This window comes from Leishmania mexicana, chromosome 30, assembly GCF_000234665.1.
Source record: "Leishmania mexicana MHOM/GT/2001/U1103 complete genome, chromosome 30".
In the NCBI taxonomy this organism is placed as follows: Eukaryota; Euglenozoa; class Kinetoplastea; order Trypanosomatida; family Trypanosomatidae; genus Leishmania; species Leishmania mexicana.
The window spans coordinates 165,178-168,309 of NC_018334.1; the positions used below are offsets into that span (position 1 = coordinate 165,178).

At 61.2% G+C, this 3,132-nt stretch overlaps 1 protein-coding gene across 1 annotated transcript; it reads right to left on the reverse strand.

The window, feature by feature from the left end:
* Positions 1-276: 276 nt before the first annotated feature.
* Positions 277-1,005, reverse strand: LMXM_30_0470 (conserved hypothetical protein; the record flags this gene model as incomplete). The annotated part of the gene is made up of 1 exon (XM_003877519.1): positions 277-1,005. One exon carries the CDS (start codon positions 1,003-1,005, stop codon positions 277-279), a length of 729 nt encoding a protein of 242 aa, XP_003877568.1.
* Positions 1,006-3,132: the final 2,127 nt, after the last annotated feature.

Consider the following 3,132-nt stretch of genomic DNA (forward strand, 5'->3'; position numbering starts at 1 on the left):
GATCCTCCGCAGAGCTCATCCACGCTGGACCTTCTCGTCCACCATATCGGCGCAGAGGATTACAAAGCAGCCACGAACTACAAGTGCTTTGTGGTCCAGCCTCACTTGGAGTGTCGCGAAGGCCCCATGTTGTTTTTGTGTGTATGGTGACTCCTCCCGTGAGCGCAAGAAGCGAAGGGGCAGCAGCAGCGGCGGCGGCCGTGCAGGCGTGAGAGGCCCATCACACCTGCATGAATGCCACACAACAGCCCACCAGGACACAACACCTGTAATACGTCAGCCCCTCATGCGCAGCCCATTCTGCCACGTAAGATACGCAGGCGGGGACACCACCTCTGCTGCGCCACAGGCTTGGGTTGTGGTGATCTGCACCGTCGCCGACGCGCCAACCCACACATTCACGAGCGGAAAGGTCGCGTAGGGAAGCGGCAGCTGCGTTGCGGGTTCCGGAAGGTGGTTTGTCACGAGGACACAGAAGAAAGGGCGATCGTGGCGGGTCATCCAGTCATGAAGGTTTTCCAAATAGGAGAGACACGAGGCGGCGGCGGTATCGACGAGGACGTCTGGGTGCTGCCCAGACCGCTTGCCGCGGCGATCTGCCGCCACCGTCACCTCGAAACCGTCGTCGTCAACGAGCAACAGCGTCGGCACTGCTCGAGTCGTGTGAAATCCCATCATCTCCCGCAGCACCGCCGTCCAGCCCTCCACATAGATGAACTCGATGCGGCCGAGGGCCGACTCGGACAAGGAGCTCAGTGGAGTGAAGGGCTGCGGCGCCTTGGCGTACAGCGTAGACTCCTGGCACAGCACTACTACGCTACCGCTGGTACGCTGGACGGTGTTGATGGCTGCCTGGAAGGCAAGAGACGTCTTCCCCACTGCCCGGGCGCCGTGCAGCAGAAAGCCGTGGCCGTAAAGCGGCTGCGGGGGTCGGCTGCCTTCGGGAAAAAATATGCCTGGATCCAACGAGGGACGCGGATCACAGCCTCTGGACGGCGCCGCCATGTCGAGCCAGCAGCGGGCCACTACGCGTGGATCCGCGATACCCTCTGATTACTGGGCGAGTACCGAGACAGCCTCGCAGAGGTGGAGAAATGGGGTGGCGGAGAAGACAGAGGTGGTGGGAGGGAGAGACAGATAGGCAGCCTCGTAGGGGGAAGGGGGGAGGCTGCACCGTATGAGCGCCTCCATTGGCGCCGCCCCGTCACTCAGCGGAGAGCAAAGACTGTCTCGGCAGCTACTGTTAAATTTCTACGACTGTGTCAAGGCCATTTGTGGAATGGAGCACGTCGAGCGCAGAGGTCTACACACACACACACCGCATATCCCACTGCCGCCATCCACGTGAGACGACACGCTGTGTCCCTGCAGCACCGCCTTGAACGCTGTCATCGCCTCTCCTTTCGTCCGGGTTTCTTTGTGAAGCGCATCACGAGCCGTAGCTGCGAGTGAGAGACGCAAAATCCGCCCAGCTTTTCATGGGCTCCAGCGCCACCGCCTCCTGATGTGGATACGACAAGCGGGTCTCATTGGGTAGTGGGGCGGGCGTCGCGACTCCGTCATAGGGTCCCCGCGGTGATCTGCTGAACCAGTTCGACTGTCACCAGCTGCCGCCCTCGCTGCCGCATGAGCTCCCCCACTCGGCGTGACAGACGAAGACGACTGCAAAGGTAACCACCGCGGCGAGGTACACGGCAAGGTTTGGCAACTCCCGAAGATCCGCCTCAGTCGTGCCGAGGCTGTAGCGCACGCCTCCCTGGGCGTCCCCCGTCGGGCAGGGCTGGAAACCTGCGTAGCGTATCGTGAGCGGCAGTTCACGGAAGAAGTTCGTCGGCGACGCCGCCACGCGCTCACGACAAACGTCTCCGCGGCGAAGCGACGTGAGAACACGGAGGCGAGGGACGAGTGGGGAGCTGTCACGTTCAGCATGCCTCAAGCGTCTTCGACCTCACACAGCTTCGCCGCGACGGCGGACACCGCCATGTACTGCTCCAGCGCCGCTATCACGTTGCTCCCCTCGGTACTACCAACAGGCTACACTCTACACATCGATCATACGCCTCTTGATAGGCTGAGGCGAGAGTAAGTACGTGATGCCCTCCTCGGCAGTGTGTGCTGGCAGAGTGCAGATGTGGCGCACGATGACATCAACGCGGTGTTCAACGGATTCCTGACCAGAAGGCGCTGCACTGCTGGCCCAGGAAGCGATGTCTGTGAACCCGCTCTTGTCCACGTCCTGCGGCGCGCGTGAGGTCGCCGTCTGCGGCGATGGATCGAACAGAAGCAGCCGCTTTGTAAGGACATCTGCGTGAGTGAAGGGGGCTGGAGCAGGGAAGAGTACTCACAGCTCTTTGACTCGGACACGCGAGCGCTGGCCGGCAGTCGCCTGCTGGAGTGCCCTTAACGATTAGCGCAGCATCATTTGGTGACTGTTGAGGAGAGCGACGAGAGGTGGTGCACGGTAACGTAGCTGCTGGGCACCCCTCGGTCACACAAATACGAACTAGAAGAGACGCACAGAGACTGTGATGGTTGGGTGTGTTGCCCGGGGTGTGGGAAGCCGCATAGTCCACGATGCCGCCAGCACAAGAGCACCACGCATGCGCACAGAACGCGCGCCTGATTTAACTGGTCTGTAAAGAGGGTCATGCGCACGCCGACGGGGCACCCGAGGAGCGAGAGGTCAGGAACGCATGGCAAGTGATCGAAGAAAATACAAGCAAAAAAAGGTAGGTCCACCACAGTCGTTGAAAATGGTGCGCATGCAGGTATTTGTGTGCGACGTCCACGTGACGAAGGCAGGAGTCACGAATATCGGCGCCCCCCCCTCTGCCCACACGCGTACTCAACACCCCATGTCTGCCTTCATTCATGATGGCACGTCACTCCTCGTCGTCGTCGTCGTCGCACACCGAAGTGACGGTCAGCGCGCGCCCTTTTGTTGCTGGATGACGCATTGTGTGAGCAGTCGCCCCCCCCCAAACACCACCACCACCGCCTCCCCGTTCGCTTTTCCATTACAGACACGCACACGTATACAGAGGCCATCTCACCGGGCCCCCTCACTCCTCCGTTGTGCGCGTTACAGAGCCGCCACGCTTCTGCCACGCGGTCTCGAGCCTTTCGGCCTCT